Source organism: Diplotaxodon limnothrissa, linkage group LG16 (genome assembly GCF_057381915.1).
Source record: "Diplotaxodon limnothrissa isolate DT_005_m linkage group LG16, D_limnothrissa_male_GT1.1, whole genome shotgun sequence".
NCBI lineage: Eukaryota > Metazoa > Chordata > Actinopteri > Cichliformes > Cichlidae > Diplotaxodon > Diplotaxodon limnothrissa.
In genome coordinates, this window is record NC_140611.1 from 16,814,433 (window position 1) to 16,840,448 (window position 26,016).

General features: G+C 42.5%; 1 protein-coding gene across 1 annotated transcript in view; it reads right to left on the reverse strand.

Annotated features, from left to right (window-relative positions):
* Positions 1-238: 238 nt before the first annotated feature.
* Positions 239-26,016, reverse strand: part of dachd (dachshund d) — a 90,076-nt gene continuing 64,298 nt past the window's right edge. The window contains exons 4-11 of the mRNA XM_085373971.1: positions 23,722-23,894; positions 23,441-23,576; positions 23,147-23,278; positions 8,629-8,774; positions 6,355-6,502; positions 5,512-5,655; positions 4,336-4,404; positions 239-318 (exon numbers count right to left, since the gene is read on the reverse strand). Coding sequence (XP_085230097.1) covers positions 281-318; positions 4,336-4,404; positions 5,512-5,655; positions 6,355-6,502; positions 8,629-8,774; positions 23,147-23,278; positions 23,441-23,576; positions 23,722-23,894 — 986 coding nt within the window. The 3' untranslated portion in view covers positions 239-280. The remainder of the gene's footprint in view (positions 319-4,335; positions 4,405-5,511; positions 5,656-6,354; positions 6,503-8,628; positions 8,775-23,146; positions 23,279-23,440; positions 23,577-23,721; positions 23,895-26,016) is intronic.

Genomic DNA, 26,016 nt, shown 5'->3' on the forward strand with positions numbered 1-26,016 from the left:
AAACCTGCTTCGTCAAACTATTTCATAGTTGGCCTCTGCGATGAAAAAAAGACTCCTTATTCTACATTCAAACTCAACCTTGTCCAGCACTGGGGTGAACACAGCATGTCCATTGAACTCCTACAAGCAGCTTGACTTCCTTCCACTACTAAATCTGCCTGGATAAGGGCTCTCGAAAGTCTTCGTGAGTTTTCTTTTCTTTCTTTCTCCCCACCCCGCCCCCTTTTTTCTCGCTCTCTCTTTTTTTTTTTTTAAATTCCTCCAGCTCCTCGTGGCCTTATCAGTACATCACTGTGGTTTTCAAGAAAAGTCTTCCATCTGCAACAGAGAACACACAGAAGCCAAAGATTAGCCAACAGCTAACATCCCGCTGACGTAAAAAGCACTACTCAGGATGCGATTGTTGATGAAACCTAACTTTGAAATGTTGCCCTGTAGTCTTTCAATTTCAGCGGCACCGCTATGAATTCATAAACTGATTTGGGGATAAGATTAAGTTAGCAGCCATGACAAATATGATTAATATCATGCAGACTTTTTACTTTATTACTTCCAACCACTACAAGAAACTTGGTGATATCAGAGGGAAAACACCAATACAAAGTGTGGCACGCTACATCAGCATAGATATATAAACACAGAGCGTACATGCATATTTTAATGCCAACAGTGTAAAAGCAGTTATAACAATGACGCACGAGACTCATCACACATATTTAACACATCTAAACTGATATCCTTGTTGAACATAATCCTGCACTTACGACGTAAGGCGCTCACTAAGTGACATTTCCTGCATTGGAATGGTGTTTATTAGAAATGGCAGACATTCCATTGCTACGTTATCTCCAGACACCTCCAACCTAACGAGCTTTGTCCATTTCAGGCAAACACTCTTGTCTGAGTGTTCGCCTGAGCGAGCAGCGCTGCTCCGACACTGAGCTGGTAAAAGCATCTGTTAGGCACAGCTCAGGAGCATGTTTGACGTTTATTACCTTCACATTTCCTCTGCCGGAGAGTGCCACGGTAATGCCTTTAAGAAGCACACCTCTCCATGGCAGTGCGCCTAAATAATTCAATGTTAAAGAGAAACGCGCACAAAGGCGTTTAGCGGCGCGCGTTGTCGGACATGACACAAGCCGTGCAGGACATCAGAGACGGCGCTTGACTACTATTCCGCCGAGCCGCAGAGGATGCAGCTGATTACGATGTCTTGGAAACAGAAGAGACAGCATTCACCTCCGCTAATTAAAAACATCCTATTGCTGTTATTTTAACACACATTTTTGGGGTGCTTTATTATCATCTATATGCTCATTACATTATCAATATTTTATCAATTAGTCCTGCCCTCCCTTTTAGGCTGTGTTTTATGAATTGTGCACAGACGGGGGAGACAACAAAAGCTTGTTGTGTGTATGAGTGTGTGTGTGTGTGTATGTACTGTGTGTTTGGGGAGGGGGGGGGGAGGATGAGGGGTGTACAAACACACAGGCTAATTACCCAGCACTGCTGTAGGTCTCAAAGGCATTGCACTCTGGCTGCCTCTATTCAAGCAACAACCACTGAGTTCTGTGTAAAAGTCATTACAGCATGAATGCAGCAGTAGCAAGAACAGAAAGCCAAAGATGGAGGGGGGTGGGGGTGTTTGAATTTGTGCGAGTGTGTGTGTGGGGGGGTGTGGGTTAGGTATGCACAACTCGACGCACACATGCACACAAGCCCACAACAGCAGATCAAGCATCACCTCGCAGTCTGTCTGCCTGCCTGCCCAGCTTCACAGTTGGAGCAATTTATAGGGGTGTTAATGAAAACAAAGAGAATGCGATTATTTGATAGAGGATGACATTTAATACACTGTCGAGAGGGGCTTAAACATCGCGGCGTTTTGCTCCTGACAGATGAAATGATCACGAAAGCGGGGGGGGGGGAGTGGGAGGTGGGAACTCGACAAACAAATCTCCCCGATTCAAATACTTCCTGAAATCGGCGCTGATATTAGCGCAAATGTTGAAACATCTGCTTTACACACGCGACGGGGGGGAAAAAACCCCCCGAAAAACTGGCGACGTCTTGACACGTTGTTTTATGAAAGGCTGTCTCATTAAAATATGTTAAAACTTTTCGTATTTTTATATTCAAATCAAGATGAAAAGTTCATTAAAGAGAATAAATATTTCATTAGATGCTAAATAAAACAAAGGGAATTTTTGGCTTCTCTCAGCATAAAATTCCTTTGAAAGATTAATTAATACATGTAAATTATGCAAATTATGCCCATGCAAATATTTTATGAAGACAATTAAGGGATCCATTAATTACAGTCTTTTTTGCTTCAGTGACATTCATTCATTTAATTTTAATTTCACTTTAACTGTTTTGATGTTTAATCTTGCAACAAAGAACTTTATCTCCGCGCGCAGGGTCGTGTAAACTTGCCGAACACGTCGAGTGGGGAAGCGGCAGGGAACCAGAGAAGATACTGGGGGAAGATATTCGCGTGCGCACCGTTGCCAGGCAGTACTGGCGAGGTACGGTCCCAGTAGCTCGCCTGCCTGTGAAAAGAGCCACGCTCCCTCTTGGACCCGATTCAAAACACTGTAAAAGCAATTAATAAACACAGACTGTGTTAATATCGCAGAATTAGAGAAGTGTGACAAAAGACAAATAGAAATAATTAGTTCTCTAAAATTATGCCCTCATTATTTTTTTTTCCACCCCTCTCTCTCTCGCTCCCTCTCCCTCCCCGTTCGCCTCCCTGAGTTTGGAGTTGAGACTATACCCACACATTTCTCTCGGCTTTCATGCGAGTGATAGGCTTGTTTTTTTCCCCCTTCTGCTTGTGTAATTTATCAACATCATTTTTTGCCATTTGAGGTTAATTATACGGCGAGGCTTGCAGAGTAGAGTAGAGGAGACATGGGTGGCAGACAAATGCTTCTCTAATTGAACAAAACACAAAGTGCAGCCTGTTATTCGGTTTCCGCCTTCATTCCACTCTTCGAGGCAATGATCAGAGTGATTGAGAGACCACAAAAATTATATGCTCTACGCTCCCATCATGGTGTTTCGAACCGGGATTAGACGAGGAAAAATAATCATTTCGACCCCGACTTTACATCGCAGCAGGACAATGGCTGCTGTCACTTTTAAGTGCAAAAGCTTTAACACATTGAATCTGACACAATTACATCACAAAGAGGCAGGCTCTTGACGAAAGTGTGAAATATTAGAAATTAAAGGGGGCTAAATATACTAATTTGGTATGAAATAGAGAGCTATAATTGCGCTGTATCTGGAAGTTATCTTTTAAATGATGACATATGGATTTCCCTTTTTTTTTTCCTTTCTTTTTTTCGGGTGGGGTGGGTGGGGGCATCAAACTGTTTCAGATCCCCGCAGTGACTGAATGACATTTAATTAAGGAGAAGTCATTATTTCTCTTGCTACATTTCCTCTTATTTTTGCCCTTTCACAAAATATCAGTTCAAGTAGACTAATCATACGTTAAAGAGTTAAAGGGACCTAACTTATTCACAAAACTGAACATTCCCCCACTTTTCACAGCAAATTACGTGCAGCATTTTCCTGGATAAATTGGGACCTCTCCCACTGATAAGGGCGGTTCTGAGCAGATGCAGCTGAGGCGTATTAAAGCATTACGTTCGAGTAATAATGAGGATATTCAACCTCTGTGAGGTGTCTTGTATCTGGGTAAACACAGATAGCAGACAGTCTACAGAGGTTATCGCTGGAGCGCCCTTCCCCAAACACATACTGCACCCCCAAGGCTAACAAACAAACAAACCATTAAAAATGTACAAGGCTTATTCATAAAATGGATTGATTTGCCCCGTTTATGACTATCAAAGGAGGGATTCCACTGCTTTTTGTGGTTTTATGACTCATTAATGCCGCCTGAGTTGTAAATAAACAACTTTTTTTTAAAGTCTTTTTTTTTTCCACGACCTTACAGCTTAGCTTTTTCGCTATTTTCCAGCTCTATCCCACGCGAGTTTTACCTCTTTCCCTAAAAGCATCACACCCACTATAAGTCAAGAGAAAGAACAATATTATTTCTACAGAAAACCAATGATCTTGACCTAGTGCTGTGGCCCAGATGGTGAGCTGTATGTCTGAACAGCAGGCACAGAAACACTAATGTTCATAAACTGAAGCAGCGTGTGTGTGTGTGTGTGTGTGTGTGTGTGTGTGTGTGTGTGTGTGCAAAGGAGGGTGAGAGAGAAAGGGAGTGGGGGGACAACAGAGGAAGAGAGCAAAAGTGAGAGCCAGAGAAAGAGAGGGAGATTTATTGTCTCATCTGAGCCCCTGTACCTTGTATTGTCCTTTCAGCATCTGTTCTCCCACTGCTGCGGTCACTCTCCATCTCAGGGGTCAGAGATTCTGAGAGAAGAGAGGGATCACCGCCGTTAAACATCCCTGACATCCACCTATCACAATGCCACTTTCACAGCATCATTCATTCAAAACAAGAGACTAAGATGTCAATCTCTATCTAAGCCGCATGCGTCCCGTTTCTCGCTTTAATTACCAACAGTGTTTGGGAGGGTGGGAGAGAAAGAAAGAAATCCTTGATTTAACACTTTGAAATAACAATCTTTTAAACTAAAAACCCCAGCGTGGCTTGATGAAATAAAGCTAGCAAAGCAACGTTACACCTGCACCTAATATGAACAGTCGTGTTTTGATTTTTTTTTCTAATTGCCTTAATAACTCCATACTGCGCACCGCTAGTGGCAGACCAGTGAACTAATGATAAAAGAATGCCACTTTGATACGGCTGAGCTTGTGCATTAATGACTGACGCATTGAAGTGAACATTTCTTTTACAAATGGAACTAGGCTTCTGCCAGCTTAGAGCTGTCAGATAAACACAGTGATCAATAATTGAGGAAATGTACTTGTACCTCAAAGGTGCTGGAAAGGTGTGCTTGTCTGTGTGCTTACACCGGGATACATCCCTGTGTAGAGTACTCGTTAGAGCTGAAAACGTCAGCCAATCGGCTTGCAGATAGAGAGCAAAATAAATCATTTGGAACTATTTTGTTCATCAATTAATGCTGATGTTGTCTGTTCCAGCCTTCTAAACGCGTGTCATAGTCAGCGTAATGTATTTTGCCTCTGACAGAGCAAAGGTAATCATGTAAAGATATGTCACCATGGATATTTTAGACATGTTAAATGACTAATCAATTAATCAAGAGGTAGATTAAATGATAATTGAAATGACTGGGTGCTGTAATAGTAGTAGAAGGACATAATGAGAACAGAAAGCAAATGTATAAGTTGACTGTGGGAAAGTTGCAGTTGAAATGAGATAGCAACTAAAAAATATTTGATGTGGATAAATAATAGATCATTTTTGTTTTGTTTTATCACTTTTCCTCGGGAAGAATTCCAGCATTTGATTTCTTTTCCTTATTTGTCCCTCTAAATTCCACACTTAAGTAGTCATGTACAGCAACACTGTCTCACTGTGGAGTGTCTGACCGTTGAGTGAGCGCATGCTGTCAGAGGGCGAGGGCTGCTTCAGGGTCTGCTCGGCCTGCTCTCTCCTTTTGGATTCATACTCCAGAGCTTCTTGGAGTTTCCTCTTGGCCTTCTTCTCCTTCTTCAGACGCTTCTGAATGATGGCTAAGACGAGGAAAAGACCACAGCGGGAAAATAAAATGAGCTCTGGGGCAAATTAGCGGTGCCTTATTTTCAAATGAAATGTGATTATCACCATACTCTAGCAGAAAGATGGTAATCTTTTTTTTTAGTCAGTGTAGCACACTATTATGGAAAAGGGAAACTCAATTAATCCTAAATATTTTATTATATATAAAGATATTTCCTTAAAGAAGAGATTCTGAGTAAATACTCACTGTGACTTAGTAAACTGCTAGAGGGAATTAAAGCTAATTGAAAAATTTATTGGGATATTTTTCATGAGTTTCTCTCATTAAACATAAACGATACAGTTAGCATATGACTGTGATGCATTTTACATGAGACTGAGAGTAAATCTGTATCGAGTGTGTATTTCCAATTATGTTAACAGACTAAGAGGGGGAAAACCAGAGCTATGCTATCACATTATGTGCAGCCACAGAAGCACACAGAAGCTTATGTCTGCTTTAATCAGAAGCATTAAACATACATGGAGAATTGCTTATATACATTCAGGAGCGATCATATCTACATGAGCACAGGCCTGTGAAGTCTGAACATGAGAACACTGTACACAGTTGTGCACAAGCCCACCCACCTGCTCTCACTCTCTCTTACACACACACACACACACACACACACACACACGGCTGACAGTGCCAGGCAGTCGTCAGGCAGTACCTCTGTTCTTCTGCTCCATGGCGAGCTGCTTCTCCAGAGTCTCCCTGAGCTCCCTCTCTCTGAACAGCTCCATTTTCAGCTCTGTCTTCTCCAGCTGCACCTGCTTCTCCTGAGCCCGCGCATTGTCAATTGCCACTTTGAGCAGGCCCTGCACACACGCACACGCATACAGAAACACACACCAATGAATATATACACAGCGAGATATACAGCAAAAAAGGGATGAGTGGGGGGGCAGAGAGAGAATGATGTGGTCTATTTAAGAGCTTCAAGATGAAGTGACAGCAAACCACACTGAAAGTATGTCACAGCAGCTCTTTGTACTGCCCACAGCGCTGAAGCAGAACACAGGGCCAAAAGCTGACTGCTTCTACACGTTTCCTTTCAGTCAGACTGTCACCTGAACTAGCCTCTTACCCATGACGGTGCCTTTTAGTGCAACCTTTTGCTCCACAGCTCTGGGTACAGATCTACAAGAGTGTGGGGTAGTTATTTTCTTTCTTCTTCTTCTTTGTTTTGTTTTTTTTAGATACAGAATACTGATGTGAGTGCTGCATATGTCTGACCCCTTTTGGTCAAAACTGTGAAATACAACTGTTGACAGCTTTAACAAGTTAGAGCTAAAGGAAGCAAACGTTAAGAAAAGGGAAGTTTGTCAGAAAAAGAAGAAAAACAGGAAACACTTGAGATGAATTTGGTTAAGTAGAGGGTAAACGATTACTATGGACAACACCAGCTTATTCTCTCTCTGCTGTAACTTTACAGACTTACACAGCACAGCGGGGGTTCATAATACGAACAAAAATGACAAGCAACTCATCATATACTCCTGACTGTCCTGAATTACATGTTGCACAGTTCTGTGCACGTATAGAAGTGGCACTTTCATCACAATTAGTCCCCATCCACATGCAATTATATCCAATGCACTGGGCTATAGCGTACTAATTGTTGATTCCTCTAACCCCAATTTATTCTAAGTTGCTTTATCTTAATTTTCTGCTTGGTTTCATTTTGTTGATTTGTATATAAATATTCAATGCGAAGATCATTATCAAAGATGACTTAGAGGAGTGTTGGGAGCTCGCAGTGGGTTTACTTGTGCCTTTCTAATTACCACGCAGAGCCAAAAGAGAAGCAGGACTCTGGTGCCAACGGTACAAGTGCAACGAGAAGGGCAGCAGCGTACACACATCATTACACTCAGACAGAAGGCAAATACATTCATCTTTCTGACTGAGGGTGTTTGAGTTGCAGCTTAAATGGAGTTCTGAGCAGATAGTGCTTAAGGTCTGCAAACTGTCCATTCAAATCTTCGTGTCATGAAGTTTTCTCGGACAAAGAAATTAGCTCTTACTCTGTAACACTGACTTATAGCATCAGAAGCCTTAATATTGCAGAGAAACTTAAACAGTAGAACATACTGACAGATTTTGTGAAGAGCTTTAAAGGTACAATAAGAAATGTTTTGAGGTTATTTATGTACATCGCCTTTCTGCCTGTAGCTAGACCTGCCACGTACATAGTACACTTTATAAGTTACTTTTAATTTAAAGATGACAAATTGCTCTTTCAAACTTTATATGACCACTTAACATTTTTACATTTGTATTTGCATCATTTCTTTTTTAATTTGTTCTCACTTCTTCACATCTTCACTTCATAATCATTCTTCACCTCATCTCCTGAACTGTGAAATGTGCTTATTTATTCCTAATATTGTTGCACTTATCACTGTCCTGAGACCCTCCTGTCTCCGGACACCTGACAACAAGCCGGCTAAACAACAACAGCAGGTTATACGCTAACACTGTGGTACGGCGGTCACTGTAGCTAGGATTATGAACTTGAATTGGGAGGGATAAAACAATATTCAGTTGACTGCAATCTGCTGACATCTAGTGGTGACATTTTACGCACTGTACCTTTAAAAATCTATAAGAATTTCACATCCTTAATATGCTTGTCCCAGGCACATAGCTCTAGCTGTGAACATCGAAGCTCCACCCACCTACTGTTCAGTTTGCAAGGGCCAGCCAATCAGAAAAACTTTCTTAAAGGCAGTGAGGGTGAACTGTGGAATTCAACTAAGGCCCGCGACGAGATACAGTAAGTAAGGCTTAAAAAAACTATAAATCCCGCAAAGCTGATCTAGTAGGGTGCAGCTGGAAACCTTTCCAGGCTTTTTTAAGTCTGACCACGTAGAGGCCCTCATATCTGAGGTCAAAGGTTCAACGCAAAGTTTACTACAAGAACACGAGTGAGCAACAATACCTGTATGTTGGTAAGGAGAGTCTCTATTGATGACAGGCCGTCTGGGAAGAGAAAAGGTGAAGGGAATCCCGGAGGCAGGGTCTGTCCAGCCAGTGACAACCGCTCGTAGCTATCTCTTGCTGTTGGAGTGCACATTGGGTTGTCCTCTGCAAAGAAAAACAGTAACAACAAAGACTGATTGATGATTACTAAAAGTTGCTCCACTTGAAAGTAAGTGGCCATATATGTAAGCAGCTTTTTTGTTGGTAAGCTAATACATATTGATCCTGAATCAAGTTGACCAGCAGCAATGGCTGGGCCTGTATTGATCTCTAGGAGCCAATCCCAGCTATCCTTTCCACTCAGAAATATAGTGGACAGATTGCTCCCTTGGACATTCCTTCATATTTTTTTGCCTCTTCTCTCAGCCTGAATGGTGGAGTTGAACAATATCAACCAGGACATAAATCCAGCTTCCCCCATTTAAGAGATGTCATGTGGACTCCAAAAAATCAGAAGCAGGCCAGCAGTTTGACCCCAGCGGCTTGGGCTTCCTTTATGTATGCACGCATGGGTGACTGTCAAACTTAAGATGACATCATCCTCCATTCATCACCGGCAGAAGGGTAGGGCCCTGCCATCTGCTGTCCAGCCTCTCCACCGGGCCTCAGAGGAGGAAGGAGGAGCTTTAGAGGGAGGGGAGAGAAAGCAGGAGGCAGAGCGGCAGAAACACGTACAGCCTGGTCAAACTAAAACAGTATGTCAGACAGTGCCGTTTGCTGCCCCATCAGATCTGACACATGTTTTTGCCCAGTGAGCTTTTTATCAAGCCAGGAATTTCTAAGTGTTACCATCTTGCAGAGAGACACTTTATTAAACACATCCAAGTCTAAAAAGGTCTCCACAGGAAGCCTGCGCCATCAGCTGTTTAATTGTTAATTTAATGAAAGGGGGGAAAAGTTTTATTTGTAATGTGGAACCCTGGCTGTGTTGTGCACAGCACCTCTCTGCTCTCATCCAGTATTCATATCTGTTTATGTGGCAGGCTGAATCTTGAACAAACAGCGAGCGGAGCTGAACAGCCCTGCCTCTCCCTCCCATCAATATTCACCAACGCCAGCCAAGTGCTGGGAACAGCTGGTCTTACATTAATTAGTTTAAAGTATTTATTTCACCCATCCTCAGAGCAGATTGAGCAAAAACATTGGAGATTATTTCAAGCATCTGCAAATGCCCTGGAAACATCTCACCGCCAAAAGTCGAGTGTTAGGATTCACAGTTTAGGTTTGTAATTTGGAGATCTTTTTTTCCCCTTCTCCCCCCTTCTCTTCCTGAGTGGGGAAGATGGTGAAATATGCACCGCTGGTCCGTGGAGAGAGTAAACAACCTTTCTCCTTTTTCAGATGGAGTTCACTCCTGTTGATTAATTAGAATGGATGGTTGCCTAATGGATTAAAATTTGTTTATAATTTGACTTCATAAAAATAATGAATTGCCTACTTTTAAGAAGCCACTCCTGCGGTAATTTATTTTGTTTGGTGCAATCCTGTCTGCATTCCGAGGTGGGCGTCTGGGTTGAGATATAAAATGCACCCTCCCTTATACAGTGGCACGACATGAAAGTCCCATTTTATCTCAATAAAGTAACTAATCAAAGATCAAAAGCATTACAGTTGGCTCCAGCTCAGGTTGATATAGATGTATTGCGTGCATTATATGCATGCATCACCCACCTCCAATAAAATCTCCATAACAACTAGAGACGTTAGTAGACCTCGGGGAAAGGTCTGCTGTTGTAGCTTTGTAATTGATTTGTACTGTAGGCACTTTGTCCCTTATTTAGTGTTGGCATTAATCATAAATCATTGCTTTAACAAACTCCGGCTTCCCACTCAGCAGGCCTCCCCTCCAACACAATGTTGGATCACAGAGAATATTTGATGGCTTTGTTGCAGGGAAAACAACCTGTCATGCTCTGGGAAAAGCAAACAGCGTGTTTTGTTCGACAGACTCAAACTACCGTACAGCACCTCTTGTCAAATAACATTTCCACCAGGAGCTGCACATAAATAGTGGCATTTTCACACAAAAAAAAAAAAAAAAAAAAAAAAAAGGTGGGGGATTTGGGGGATCTAATAAGTGGCTAATTTCATCAATATAATCAAAAGTGGCTTAATGAAACTCAAATGTAAATTCCAATGAACACGATGTAAATCCGCTGGTTTCCTCTGCTTCCAGTGTTAAAGCGCCCCCAACTCCCTCACCCACCCACCCACCCACCCAACATTTCTCTCTGTGCCTGGCTGCAAATGCTGGCACGTGTTTGCATGTTTATTTCTCACCATCGCTCCAGAATCATTGACTTCAACTTAATTACAGCGACAGGCGTTGGAGTGATGGGGGCCGGTGGAATGGAGTACTCTGTTTCCAGGTGATATTTCTGCACTAGCAAGGCTGCCAACAGCAGCTGTGACAGCCTCTTGTGCTTACCGTACGGTAAAGGTACAGTTAAGGCCCCCCGACTATGAAATACTGTGTGGAAAAACACTCGCAGGTCACCCCTGTCACAAATAACATTTCATGCACAACTGTTTCGGTGGATAATAGGAGCCACAAATAAAAATGGGACGCTGTAAATACAATGCATTCTGAATGAAATGCCATAATTTAAAACAACGTGTCCCCCCCACCACCGCCGCTGCCACCCTCCTCCCCTCTCCATCCTCCTCCTCCACCCTGTTCTCAATAGCTGCAGAGGGAGTCCTTGACAGTGTGCTAGCAATGATGAATCACCTATCCAGTTAATTTTCTCACTCCTCATGTGTTGTGCTGCTAAAACAGGGGCCCAGGAATTGACTTGACAAACTATGAATGTAAAAAATATCACTTGGAGGGATCTGGGCTTATCTCCAATTTACATGTTATTAGATTTGTGTTGCAAGCAGCACTTGGACCTCGCAAAACTGAAGCAAAAAAGATGGGGCACATGATAACCAGAGATAAAACATGTCTAAAACTCACTTGAAAGCCTTTGAAACATTTGATGGAAAGTCGCAGGGAGTGGAGGGAAGCAGAGGAAACTGGCCTGATTTAAAATGTGACAGACACACATTGCAATCTGTGGTAAATCTAGAAGAAACCTTGGGAAATTTAGCTGCAATCTCTGGATAAATAGCTGTAATTGACCTTGGGAGTTGAAAATGTGCCATATGTTTCTGGTTTCTGTGTTTGAAACTGGGTCCCTCAGGACATTTCAGCTGAGTACTCACACGAAGGCAAGCGTGAGCAGGAGGAGAGGAAGATACGGGGGGGGAAAAAAGACACACAAAAAGAGTGAGCGAGAAAGAGGACAGAAGGATGCCGGCAACAGAGAGATAGATGTTTGAAGACGGAAGACGGATGGATAGATAGGTGAGGCACGGTCTGAGGTAGAGGAGGCTGCAACAGAAGAATGAAAGAGTGACAGAGACGTAGAGAGATAGTAGAGAGAGGGAAAGAGAGAGGGAGAGCAGAGGTACATTTGGCTGGCCAGTCAGTGTGATATATTGACAGGTGAAGCCTTTGTCCTTGCAAACCTGTGTTCCTCCCAGCAGGAGAACTGAATGCTAAACCTGGAGGTTGTCAGCACAGGAAACACAAAGCAAGGCAATGCTTTTTCACTGCACAATTACATTTGATTTGACCTGCCAGGGCTGCGGAGAAAACCAGCCTCCTTCAAATGGAGTAGTTATGACCTCTCGGACAGCCATTAGCAGCAAACACAGCATTATTCAAGCTGCACTTAAAGCGCTAGGTTCGGAAAAATCTTGTCAAGGGAAATATCTGTCTTCTCGTACGAACGTGGCGATGCAGAGCTGGGCAAAAAAAAAAAAAGAAAAAAAAAAGAAGTTGCATGCAATTTGAGCACTTGAAAAAAACATGAGCCTTAGCTGATCTTGCACATGATGTCTGCACTCTGGAGAAAAGGAAAAAAGAAGAAAAGTCAGCTGTAACTGCGAGAGTTTTAAACAGGTAGCGTAGCATGTCGTATGCTGATTCTAACAACTGTAACCCCTGCAAATGCGATAAAAGCAGGTTTCATTTCCTCGCAGAATAAAATATGTACACGATAGCTTGCGATCAGGAAGATTTGGATGGCTCGCAAGCATGCTCGTCCTAAGCAAAGTGTTTGACGAGCCATACAGGACAAATTCTTTCGGAAGACTATCCCTTGCATATGCCGCGCATATGTGTGTGTGACACGCCGTATATGCTGCGAGGAAAGAGGAAAGGCTCACATGCTCGGATGTATGCAAAACTCTCAAGCGGACATACACATTCATTACACGCACGCACGGCACACACACTTAATGTGCCCTCATCACATTTAAGCTAATTTCCTTTTCATCACGGAGAGAGGAAAATGAGTGTTTGCCCCATCCCTGCTGGGGGACAAAGTCAAGAGCCCCGGTCGGTTTGGGCTAGATTAACAGGTAACATTTGGCTCCCACTCTCTTATCACAGCATGAAAATCAAACCGCGTGTTTTTCCTCCGTCGCTCTCTCTCCCCTCCCTAATGTTCCCTTCACTTAGAGATGAAATCGCTTGCTGCACAAACCCATTTGGAGAGAGGAGAGAAGGTGAGTGGGATAATCAGGCTGGCCACTGGGCCGTGTTTCCTAAATGCTCTCCAAAACATTACTGTGCACAGGCATAAAATTAGCACCGGGACCTTAAAATGTTGACATTTAGCATGACTTTTTGGAGAGTGACACCCTCATATTTTCTTGTAGGATATCATTAAATTTCAACTGCCCTATGGCTGTGCCTTTCCATTAATAACCAATTCAGTGTGTCACTTCTCCCTCTCTCGCTTTCTCTCCCCCCTCTCTCTCTCCCGCTCGCTCGTGCCACCTTTTTAAAGTAATGAGTCCATTGCTTTGCTTTAATAAATTGAATCGTATTCTCAAGGCCATATGAAGATAGAGCCACAGATGGACAGGCTGCATGGAGGAAATAACCATAAATCCTTTACTGTCACAGAGGCGGTCTGAGGTGACAAAAGAAGAAGATCGCAACCCTCGATTGGGATCGCGCCGAGATTACAAAAGACACAGTCAAAGGTTGATTCTGTCTGTTAAAACTGTGTTCTCCTAGCAGGGACAAATATACCCAATGACGCTCTTGTCGCTGATGCCGGCTTGTGGTCAAACGTAAGAAACAACACAAGGATCAGAATACTGACAGGTGCTTGTCCCAAAATGTTTTGGAGGGTACGCTGTGCATAATGGCACAGATTACACTGTTATGGTGCAGTTAAGAGAGATTTTGTCCTTTGTTTAACTATTAGCTTGGAGAAGGAAGGGGAGGGGAAAAAACAGGGAGAGAGAGAAATGGAAACAGCGAGAGCAAGAGGCAAGGGAGCAGGATCTGTGTTGACTTCCATTCAGGAGGAAGATATCTTGTCTTTTTATGCGGCCCATGTCATATTTATTGCATAAAGGTCAGAGTGTTCATTTGTTCAAAGTCAGCGTTTTCCCTCTCTCCTCTCCTCCATGTAATAAATGCAGGGGCTATGTCATTATCGGACCTCTGAGGATTACAGGCTTGGCTGACTGTGATGACTGCATAAAAGCATACAGGACTTTTGTTTCTGCCAGCGCACAGCTTCAAATGAGCTCTTAAAGAGAACAGTAGCGGAGGCAAAATGGCATTTTGTAGAGAGAGACGATCGCAGTTCGGATGGACAAAAGGGGAAAGGAGCGAGTTGGTTAAGGCGAAAGATTGAGGGGCTAAAATCCTCGCTCTTGGTTTTAAGTCAGGCCAGTGGTGGCGGAGCAAAATAAACTTGTGGCTCAGAAAGGGAAATGACAGGAGGGGGGCTGACTTGAGACTTGAATAGATTTCTGTAATTCACCTATCGACTCTGAGCCCAAACTGTCAAGAAGATAATGCTTGGAGAAGGACATCACTGCGAGCAGATTTGAAGGTGTTTAAACTGTCTTTGCATATTGACCTCTATTGTCCGGGCCCATTTATTAACAGAAGAATCCCAGAGATTAAACTGGCCTCAGCTATCGATTGGCTATTTTGCCCAAATCATTCACATTTCAGAGGGGGGATCATTTGTACTGTACACCCCGCTAAGCTGCCTGACCCACTAATCATCAAGCCATTTATTTCTCTCACTCTTTGTTTAGTTCTCCTTTGTTTGGCATTTATTAATTCATTAGAGCAACTTCTCATGCAGCTTAACTTAGACGGTGACTGGGGAGTCCTGTTTCCAGCCGATAGCAACTTACATTCCAGCAAAATATGCCACCGAATATGCGCCCGACATCACAATACAGATGCCAATTACATATTGATAATTAAGCATTCAAACAAACAAACAGAGAGGAAATCCCCCATAATCACCAGGTTTTAATAGAACAAGTATTAGCTTGGCGTGGTTGGCCAGATAGCCTGCTGCTAGATCAGAGCTTTGCTGGGTTTGGGAGGAAGGGGTGGGGTAGGGTGGGGAAGCGGAGGAGGGGTAGTGGGAGGGGGGAGACACATTGGTGTCATTGCCTGGCATTGCAATCCTACAGGGAGAGGCTCTGCCGTTCTGCCGCTACTGCTGAATGACTGTCGACGACAGCTGGCACTAATCCAGACTGGATACACTGAGCTGCTTTTCTTTTCTTTTTTTCCCCTTCTCTTTTTAAATGAAGATGAAAGAACAAAAGAGAAAATGGGAAAATGTAAACTTTTAAAGAGGGCCTTGCTTAGGAGCACTTGTTCCGCGGCTGCCTGGTGAGGAAGCGGCAAAAAACTGATGCAAATCCATTAGCGGTCCTGTTTTCACAGTAATAAAAATACTTAAGGGGTTTTAATAGGAGCGACGTGTTAAACGTGTGGAAATCTGTTTTGATAACATTATTCATAACAGTGGCTTTGCGCTGTGTGAATTAATAACACTTCATTTACAGACGGAAGAAAGCTGGCATGGTATTTCCAGTTAAAGAGATTAATTTTTAAAGACCTAATTGACAGGCTGGGGTTAGGCAGGATAAGCAACAGACTATAAGGCTGCAGCTGCAAAGTCAAGGTGACTGGAATACTCAGAGAAAGGCTTTCAAAAAGCAGAATAGAGAGGGAGGGAGTGAAGAGAATTAGTCCTCGAGCACTTTTCCCTCCGCCCCCCATTCTTCCTCTCTTTATTAGGAATGATTTACTTTCTCAGTGAAAGGATATAAAAGCTCAAGTATAGCGGCGTAATTATCGCCGAGTGAAAATTTAAAGGTTTGACTCACAATGTCCTCAAGTCTGCGAGCAGACTGCCAGACGATAAGAGTGACTGTGTTGAACACTCGGCATCCAATCGGTTGTGCTTTATGGGCTTTGCCAAGGAAGAGCACACAAACAGCACTCAGCTCTGCAAGTCTGTAAACATGATGGACTGTGGCAAACTACTAGGGCTGGTGTTTACCTTGGCAGAGCCTGGCCTTGGCATGTTGGTAGCATCGCTTAATTACTGTTTACATGTAAATATTAAATTATACAAACAACCCCACAGAATGTCTCGGAAAGCGCAGAAACACACATTCAGGGTCAACCTTATCTGTCTGCAACAGTTGCCGCCGCTACGATAGGCATTGTTTTGAATCGCAAATTTTCTGCATTGTACATAATCTTCATAATTGTTTAGTGCTGTTGTCCAAGGGCATTCAGGTAAATATGTTCCCATAATCTGCATAATAGCAGATGCTCAGATATGTAAAACGCACCTTGTGTTCTCAGAAAGAAAAAAAAAAGACGGGGTTATTGTTCAACAACAACAGTTTCATCAGGATAAAGAAGCGTGAGCATTAACGTCTCCAGTCAAGACAGATAGATGATTGCTTTGATTACGGGGCCCTGCTTTCCTGACGGTCCTGAGCAGCATATATAGTAAAGCACTGGTGCCTACTGTGCATCTCTAGTATGGCTGAGTAAAGCACTTGTTCATTTGCAGTGAAGGGTAACATGAAACAGGCCTGAGCCTTCTGATGGACAGGGAGATTTCACCTTCGCCAGTGAATGATAATGCATTATTAAATTTGCCTCTCTGCTCACTAGATACACTTAGCTGACCACAGCATATTTATCTCCCCATCCGAGGCTCACGTCTTGGCAGGAGAAAGCATTCTGTCACTTTTGAGGCATTTCAAAGATTAAAAAGAACCTCTCTCTTTTCAACGTTCCTAAAAGCATCCCCCCCCCCTTTTTTCAGTGAAATGTGATTAGCAGGAGATGGTGTCACGCAATGGAACATTCATGAGAGGGGAGAACAAATATCCAAATGAACTCCCATGTCCTCGAGGAATAGCCCCTCTCTGCACCATCAGCAATCTCTCTCTCACACGGGCTGAGGAAATTTGATTGATCCTCTATTGAATTATTTTTTTGCACTCTTTCATTTCAACAGGACGCACTGACAAGTTGTTTGATCATAAAGCATTATTGTCTGCCAAGTCACATTTCAGGGCTGTGATGGCTAATGATCTTGCCTCCTGACTTAGGGAAAGTCAGGTAGTCAGCATGTGTTTGAAGCTCGCGATTCCAAGGACATCGGGAGGTACTGAGCAAAACACTATACATTAAAAGTCAGGGAGATGAGAGGGAAGGAGCTCGAACTTTTAATGATACTGTACGGCGATACCATCGGTGTCAGTGGAATATTTACGAAAAGAGCACAAAACTGACGCCGAAACTTTTGCCTGACCCAGAGTCCCCCGCCTGCCTTTTTATCATTGCAAATGCTTATGCAAAGAAGGAGCAGAACAAAGACTACAAAGGCTAGAAATCACTCTTTTGTCTTTTTTCATCTTTTTTTTTCTAAACTACGTTCCCCTTTCTCTCGCTCGCTCTCTGTACACGAACCCATGAGCATCCACAGGTCCTTGGCCAAAGCAGCTGTATGGAAACAGACTGTGATGCTCATACCTGCTCGGTTTGATCTTTGAGAGTGCGAGCTGGGGCTGCGGACAGTGCGCCTAAGCAGCGTCCTGACAAACAAAAGGCGAGACAAATCAACTTTGTCCATTGTGGTCACACCAGTGCACGGTGCATCGCCGACTGCTCGGATGATAGCAGGTATAGGAGAGGATGCACCACCTAGGTGACATAATGCACCACAGGCTTCCATTTATGCTTGAGAGGAGATTAGGAGCGCATCTCCTGTTGTGTCAACAAGTATACATAACATTCACCAGTGAAGTGCCAATATCATATTACTAATGATTCAGCCGCTTTTAAAATATGGTTTACAGAATCGCCTTACATACTGTACTTGCCTCTGCACGTCTTGTCAGGCATTTTTAGCTCGGTGCAAAAGAGATGTGGCATGTTTACCTGCACTTGGGGGTGGGGGTTAGAGCTGTTGATGGGAAATTGCTTAAACTGCCACATGTTTTTTTTCTTCTTTTCTTTTCTTTTCTTCTTTCTTTTTTTTTTTTTAAACAGAAAACTCTTCAACATACATACTGTACATATGGCTTGTGTTTCAAACACCTTTTCCCCAAGGAAATAAAATGATAGCCAGTGTTTGATGTCCAAAGTAAGTTTACAGCCAAAAGGCTTCTGTACCTTTCAAATTTCCCCTTGTTTGTCAGCTACCTGCTGTTTCACGAGACAGAGGCTTGTCGGAAGCTATCGCCGCAGACTTTCTGTTTGAAGCAATTCAATTAGTCACATGTGAGATAACACTTAGCTTTCTACTAGCCTTTTTATTTTTTCTCCCCCCAACGTATCGACTAATCTCTTTCTTTTTTTTTTTCTCTTCTTTGGCAAAATTTGGACAAAAAATAATCACGTTCAAACAACAGCAAAAAAAAGCCCTACCATCTGGTTGCGCTGCACTTGGTGACACAACTTTGGGAAGTGTCTGTTTTATACGACAACAAACAGCCTTTGTCCTTCATCACCAGAGATGACATGAAAAAGATGAGGCACGTTCATAGGATGTGAGTGCTGAGGCATTATAGGGGCTGTCTCTGAGGCGTCTGACTGTTTAAATAGTCTCCATATGAGCCGGGGCACTGCATCCGTCCTCTGCAGCCAACCTGCTCCCCTTCTTAGAGTGCATTGCAAGAGATTAATTTAATGCTCTGCCAGGATCATAAAGATCAAACAAGTGGAGAGATATCATTAAACCATTGGAATGTTATCTCATTTATCTAAACAAACTGATGCGATGAACGGCCTAATTAAAAAGCTCGCCATAAACAAAGCTTCGGATGGGGAGGCCTCTCCCCTCTTTAACAATGGAACACATTTATTTTATTAATCCAATGCATCGTGTATCATATCATTACAGTTCAATATATCTATCATTAATTTTATTCCCTTCACTTAAAGCTTTTATTGGAATTACTTTGGTTATTAGTTGGTTCTAATGTATTGGTTACCTCTGTATTTGGCTGCTACAATCTCTCTTATCTCGCTGCATAAACCTGTGCATGTTATTCAAATTGCCTCATTTATTATGATAGCTTCCTCATGTAAATTGTGCTGACTGCTCGCCCTTGCACAGTCCTCATTAGACTAATGAAAACCTTCAAACGAAAAAACTAAACAACCTGCCAAATAAAGGTCTGGGGTTATTATGAAAATTACAACTGTGGGAGCCGGGAGAAGCTCTCTTCATTAATTCATGCTCAGCAAATTGGTAACTAATTTAGTTGCACTCCTCTGCATTAATGGGTTATTTTATAAAAATGTTTTCCACAGCCCGAGACCTCTGGTGCACACACTGAAGAGCTCAGAATCCTAATCAAGTCCAGTGACATATTAGGAATTGACAATCTCAAAGATAATACAGCGTGTGTTTGCTAGTAGATGTGCGCGGGTCAACTAGTTAGAACTGCCGCGGATTGCTCGGTCATTTGCTTTCTCCTCTAATATTGTGAAGAAATTGGAGTCATTTGTGTTGATTATCTGAGTGTGGAGGAGGCACTTCAGCTGAGAAGGAAGATTTCTGCTGCCGAGGAAACATTCAGTTGATTTATGTGTGCGGATCCTCGGTTAAACCCTCGTTCTTTGTTTGCGTTACCCCGTTAGTGCAAATCTCTCCTTGTTTCACATACGAACACGCACGCACACACACACACACATATGCTCGCACACGTGCAGTTAGACGGTCTGTGACCCATAAATTCAGCTCATGATCCTGCTAATTATTACTATTCACTGCTTCACACCCTGTGAGTGAAGGTCTAACACTGATCTTCACGTCAGCCTAGCCAACAGGGAACATACAGCCGAATGATTTCCATAGTGGTTTTATTATCATTATCAACCTCACCCCACCCTGCATCACCCAGCACAGCTCCGCTAAAACCAACAGAGAATACTGAAATCTATTATTTGCTTCATTTTGTATTTAATCTGCCATGCTTAGTAGATTTCTATCTGCTTCTTTTCTCATTTTCCTCTTCTTCATAATTGTCATCAACAACATCGTAATGAATTTATAAAAGCAATTAATAGCGTAAAGGCTAATCGGCTAAATCTGCATTTTATTTTGGTAGGAAAGATTAAAAACAATTGATATGTGTGGCAACAAATATCATATCTAAAAATAAATAATTAAATAAAATAACTGAGATGCAAAATCTGTGTGGAAATCAGACCTAGCTGACATTTAGTTGCACTATTAAATGTTTTTGTAGTTAATTAAGAGAACTCCAGGGGTGTTATTAAATCGCAGCATGTGCATTACAGGGGGCTGATATGATGTTGCAAATGTAAAACGTCCAAAGCCAGGTAAAGACACTTTCAAAGAGATCCAACAAGCAAAACACGTGTGCAGTTAACTTATTTCTATGTGCCTGTGCAACAATGCGCACTAAACAGAGACATGAAGCCATAGAAGCAGCAGCACAGTCTGACATCATGACAAATGAAGGGCAGGATCAATCTTTAAATTAAAGGTTTAACATTTCTCAATTTTATTGCCAATATTCAAGGACTCAAATGGACTTTTAGGGCCCTTTTCATAAAGCTCTAGAAATATAACACTTTTCTTTTGATAATGGCATGCAGACTTTTCCCTTGTGGATTGTAAGTTTCTTTAGAAATCTGTGCAACGATGACAGTTGTAATGCTGGCAAATGTTGCTGCTGGTACAAAAAGTAAATCTGAGTTTATGAAACTTTTTGCTGCTCTTGACAAATTACACAAACTAGTGTATGACCTATTTAAAACAGGCATATGCAGCAGAGTGAGCAGAGTGACTTCAGTCATTCATGTCAGGGGGAAAAGGTTTGGTCAGCAAAATACTGTACACACCTGATCTGCAACAGTTCCGCAAGTCTGGTCTCAAACTGCTATGCAGATATATGATATAGCCTTGAAAGACTTAACTTTACTTTTCACAGTTGTGTATGCATGTCACAGCATTAAATTACTGCTAAGATGAGCAATGCAAGTACTGATTTTATAAAAGGACAGCTCTAATGATGCATTCACTCAATGCAAAATACCCAACATTAGCCTGATTGTGCAACAAGAGCTTGATTTTTATTAATGGCTTTATTTTGCATACTTTACCTACGCTGATAAAATGCACATCCCAAGCATTCCAAAAACAACCCAACATCGTGTGGAATTAAGCTTTCATACAGATTGAGTTTTGAGCTGCAGTGAGAGAATGAGCTCCGCCTGCAGCTCACTAAAGATGCCATAGCTAGAAGGAGGCCTTCTGGATAGGTTTCCTATTGAAACGTCAGTGCAAATCCTCAACTGCTTGTTTAAGGGGGAGTAGGTTGCGGTCACTGCGGTTGCCACATTTTGAGAGATTGCTGTGGAGTAAAGTTTGTCAGCCCTCAGGGGTTCCCTAATGGCCTTGGGCCCAATGCCCATTGCCTGTCTTGCCTGTTCTCCAGCTGCCTGTCTGACTGCTGTAAAACTTTAACAGAAAATAACTTTTACTCAAAATGTGAGGAGCGCTCATCCCAACGACTTAAAAGTCCACACGGCGCTGCCTCGACCTCCACAATTACCTGCCAAGTGTGAAGAGAATCTGATGAACAGTTGATGAAAAATGCAAAGAACCAAAAGCCGCACAACACACACATACAGAGATTTCACCATTTATTAGTGAGACTAGTGAATGGTCTGTTTAGTAAGAGTGTTAATGAAGCCCATCCACAGAGAATCTCTTCACTTTTTGTTGACACTGTTTCATAGAAATTAGTTGCATCTCAGTAAATAGGAATGGATGGAGCTAAAGGGAAGGTAATTTTGCCTAGAAGACGCTGGCATTATATTATAATTAAGTATTGCTTATATATTGTATGTATGTATGATTTGAATGTTCTCCTACTGGATGAGTGGACTGATCTTGGTGAAACTTTGGATAAACATTGTCTAGCCCACTGTGAGTCCCATATATGTAAGTATGTGCATGTATGTAGTTTGCTAGTTCTTCTAATGTATGCTGATATCAGACTTGAAGATTTACAGGTCCACACTAACTTGATGGCACCTTTAAATATTATCAGTAAACATTGCTTAATTTTGCTGGCTGTTCATGCAAATTTCTTCAGACTTATCACTGCAATTCCTTCAGTCCCCAGTAATGCATCTGCATTGTGTGAAGTAAATTTTTAAAAAATGTCTGTCAGGAAGTTTGAAAAACACACTGAAATACCCGAGATTGTGGCCATTCAAACTGTAACTGTTCAGCTTTCTCGAGAATTTAAATTACATAATTGAGAAACTGAAAAATATGTAAAAAAAAAAAAACCCCAACAAACAACAAATAACATAAGAATTTTGTGTTTCTACTTACTTTATGTGCTCTTGACTCATTTCAACTATACTACTTTTACTGTCATTTGTGGACACACTATAGTTTCTCTTCTCTCGTCTGATCTGTTTCCTCAGATATGGGCATGTTTCACTAGCTCTAAGTTCCCTCCCCTACCTCCAAAACATTCTGTCAGGCTAGAAGAAACACTGATAACGAAAAACTAGATAGCCAAGATATCCCTCATCTAAACAACACTTGCTCAGATGCCTGGACTGAAGCCCTTCAAGTCTAAAGTATATTAGAAAAACAGTTGTTCAGACACTTATAGAGCATGTAGTTGTAGACTAACATTCTCCCAAAAAATCTTTCTAACAAGAAATCTTAGAATGAGAGGCAGAGCCTTCAGCTCTCAGGCCCCTCTCCTGTTGAACCATCTCTCAAGCTCCTGGTGGACTAGTTTGCTGCACTCACCTCTTTTCACTCCTCCCCTGTTTATACGTCACTACTGCACTACTGTACGACTATAGTGTGTGTTTGGTCTTGTCTCCCATGGTCATGGCAGATGGCTTCCCCTCCCTGATCCTAATTCTGCTGGAGCTCTCTTCCTGTTAAAAGGGAGGTTTTCCTTCCCACTGTTGCTAAGTGCCTCTCATAGGGGGATTGTCTGATTGCTGGGGTTGTCCTTTTAATTGTGTACAATATAAAGTGCCTTGAAGCAACTGTTGTTATGAATCGGCAGTACATACATAGAACTGAACAGAACGGGGCTGAGACTTGACTCACCTTTATCAGCGTGCATCCTCTTTGCTTCATGGCTCATGTCATGGGCCAGGTCTCCCTCTTTAGGTCCCGGTGCGATGTTGGGTGACAGGCCAAGCAAGGCTTGGTTCATGGAGAGACCATTGTGGTGTGCGGCTGCATAAAAAAATCAGCAAAAAAAAACAAACCATTATTAGCTAGACAGGAGCTTAAACCTTCCATCTGTACAATCTGTAAAGCCCTTTAGAGGTTTTTTTTCCTTTATTTTTTCTTTATTTGTGTTAATAAATGTGTTGTGAAGCAATATATAATACGTACGTATCCTGTCTGAGGAGCTTTCTGTGTGGGCTGGGGAGCTGGACACACTGCTGCTGCGGTGGGACGATGGGTGACTACCTGGCCTCCTGTGGTCTTCTAAGGAAGGAGCAGGGGAGGGACTGTCCGGCAAACGTTCCTGCAACCCCAACAGCCACAAAACCACACATGCAAAATAAATATCCAGCGCAGGCTCGAGTGTTATGCCACGAGAAAGAGGGAACTGTGTTTACAGCAGCCAGCTGTTATTATGACATTGCTTGCTTTCTCTTTTAAAAATTTACCTTTATAACAGAGGTGACCATTCTGGAGGGCAGACTTTGGCCCTGTGCTGCGGCGGCCATATTTGCAATGGTGCTGAGGTGGTTCATCTGGCTCATCGCCATAGTGACAGAGGCTGGGGGCAGGCTGACTGGGATCAGAGGGTGTGGCATCATCATGAAGGGGAGTTCCAGGCCTGAGACACAGGAAGAGGTCGTTGGTTACTCAATGATGCATATTATGAGTGAGCTACCCACAGGGGAAACTTGGCTGAAAACTCAGAACCTGCTGGTGTTAATTCAGCAATCAGTAATTCCCACCACTGAGATCCCCTTTAAAATTGGTGTCCAATAACACTAAAGCTTTACAGAGCCAAGCGCCAGGAAAAGAAAGGAATAATTCAGATTAATCACGTCTCGGGTATCTTTCCATGTTAACACAATACACATAAATGTTTTACAGCACGTGTTAATAATAGATACTACTGCAATAATAATAAAGAAAATGGGGACGATAACTATACACACAGTCATTCAAAGACCAAAGTTTACACTGCAATAAATATGCATCAATTATTCTATGATGAATAAAAAGGGGCAAATTATGGAAATTCTCTCAATATTTACATATAAAAAAATATCTCGGTAAAAACAAGGGCAATCTTGAAAGTCATTACCCAAATGACTAGTTAAACGCGCTAATGACAAACAAGTAGCGCTAGGCTACAGTACGGCAATGACTTTAGGCTAATTATAGCCGCCGACAGTGCAGACCAAGAGACAAAGAGAAGAAGAGAATGAGACAAAAAAAAAAGAGTAGGTCGCATTCAGCTCACCCAATAATGTGATTTTCAGGGTTTTTTTCTCTATACGAACACACAAATTATTCCATTACAACATCAGAGATATCTTACAAATGTTCTAAATTATTCAATTGCTGTCTGGCAGTAGACGCCTAATTGGGGAAATTGAAGACATTAGCAGCGAGAAAATGTAAAGAAAGTCTAATAAAGATACTGCGGGTGGGGTGCGGTGGAGGGGGGGTTGTAGCTAGTCAAATAGTGGCCCTGAACTGCACTTCTGAATGGCTTAATGAAAACAAGCCAACTTTCAAAGGACATGAGCACAGACAGAGGGTCAAAGCTAGGTGTCTGTATCCCCCTCCCCTCCCCAGCCGTGGCACCCCCCTCCTTCCCCCCGCCCGTGCTCTACAGGGACTTTGAACTGGCAGGATCAAAAGTGACTGGGAACAGTTTGGTCTCATTCCTCCGCCACTCAGATGCTTTTCCTCAAATGCTTTAAAGAAAACCTCATAGACACTATTGGATCTGATCGAGCCTCTCTGTAGATTTTTTTTAACTCCTTTTTTTTCTGTCTTTCTTGGCAGCCCGGTTCAAGGTAAAAAAGAAAAAAAAGAAAGCTGTGTAGAGAAAAAGGAGGGGAAGAAAAAAAGATAGCACACTACAGAAAGCTATCCACAAAACAACTCCACTCTTCTTTTTTTGACAAAACATCAGTAGCCAAAGGGCAAGGAGATCTGCATGGCGAAGCCTCTAAAGAGAAGGACACTGGTTGAAAATGAAAGGACATGAGAAGTACTCCTCTCTGTCATTCCCCTCCTTCCAAAAGAAGCATTGATTTCCATAAGAAAGGTGGCATGCAGTTTCTCAGTGGCAAGTATTCCCAAACAATATAAAGCAGGGGAGATTAAAGAAAGGCGGAAGCCAAGCAGCACCTTGTATCAGCGCCTCTGCTGAAGCTCAGACTGAATCAATTACCACTCAGCAGGCTAAGCTCAATTAAAAAACACCACAGAGGGCCTGATTGCGGGGGTACTTACTGTAGGACAACATTGAGAGGTCTAGGCTACCTATCAGCCTTTCAAGGCCACTCAAGGGCCAGAGTGAAGAGACTTATTCTGCCTTTGAGGTGTCTCTATTACGCCCATTCAATCAAACGCAGCTACACACACATAAAGGTAGATTTTCACCATATCAATAAAGTATGAAAAAGAGGTGAAAAGTCACTTAAAACAACGCAGGTCTGCGCTTTGTTAGTAACATACCGCCACTTATCTCCCTGTCATATCTTTCTCTTGATGGCATGTGAATTTCATTGATGTGTCTCCACCTGACTGACAGGCTGGCGCGAAAACACAGGACCTCTGTTTGCTCTAAGGGGGTATTAGTCTCGCTTTCAGTGCCCGTCCAGCCCCTTTCTTGTCACCCCATCCTAAAGCGATGTTTCTCCCATAAAGACCCATTCAGGCCACTGTAGGGGAATGTGCCACGGGCCAACAAGGGTGCACCAAATCCTTTT